The following is a 201-nucleotide window of genomic DNA, read 5'->3' as shown; positions in this document are numbered from 1 at the left end:
CCGCCCCCACTCCCGCCCCCGCCCAGACCTTCAGCTGCCAGACCATCTCCTCCAGCTTCTGGCAACAGCGCTTGCGCAGTGCGGCCTTGGAGGCGCGCTCCGGGCCCTGGACCCAGGTCATCATCTCCTTGAACAGGAGGCCGTGCGGGTCCTGAAGGCCGAGTCCTTCCAGCAACTTCCTGAGCTCCGGCCTGGGACAGG

At 68.2% G+C, this 201-nt stretch overlaps 1 protein-coding gene across 1 annotated transcript in view; it reads right to left on the bottom strand.

The window, feature by feature from the left end:
* The window catches only part of WDR97 (WD repeat domain 97), a 9,899-nt gene that overhangs the window by 1,738 nt on the left and 7,960 nt on the right, over positions 1-201 (bottom strand). The window contains exon 21 of the mRNA XM_024741030.1: positions 29-191. Coding sequence (XP_024596798.1) covers positions 29-191 — 163 coding nt within the window. The remainder of the gene's footprint in view (positions 1-28; positions 192-201) is intronic.

The sequence above is a fragment of the Neophocaena asiaeorientalis genome, unplaced genomic scaffold, assembly GCF_003031525.2.
Source record: "Neophocaena asiaeorientalis asiaeorientalis breed wild unplaced genomic scaffold, Neophocaena_asiaeorientalis_V1.1 scaffold177, whole genome shotgun sequence".
In the NCBI taxonomy this organism is placed as follows: Eukaryota; Metazoa; Chordata; class Mammalia; order Artiodactyla; family Phocoenidae; genus Neophocaena; species Neophocaena asiaeorientalis.
This window is presented reverse-complemented; position numbering and strand designations above follow the sequence as displayed.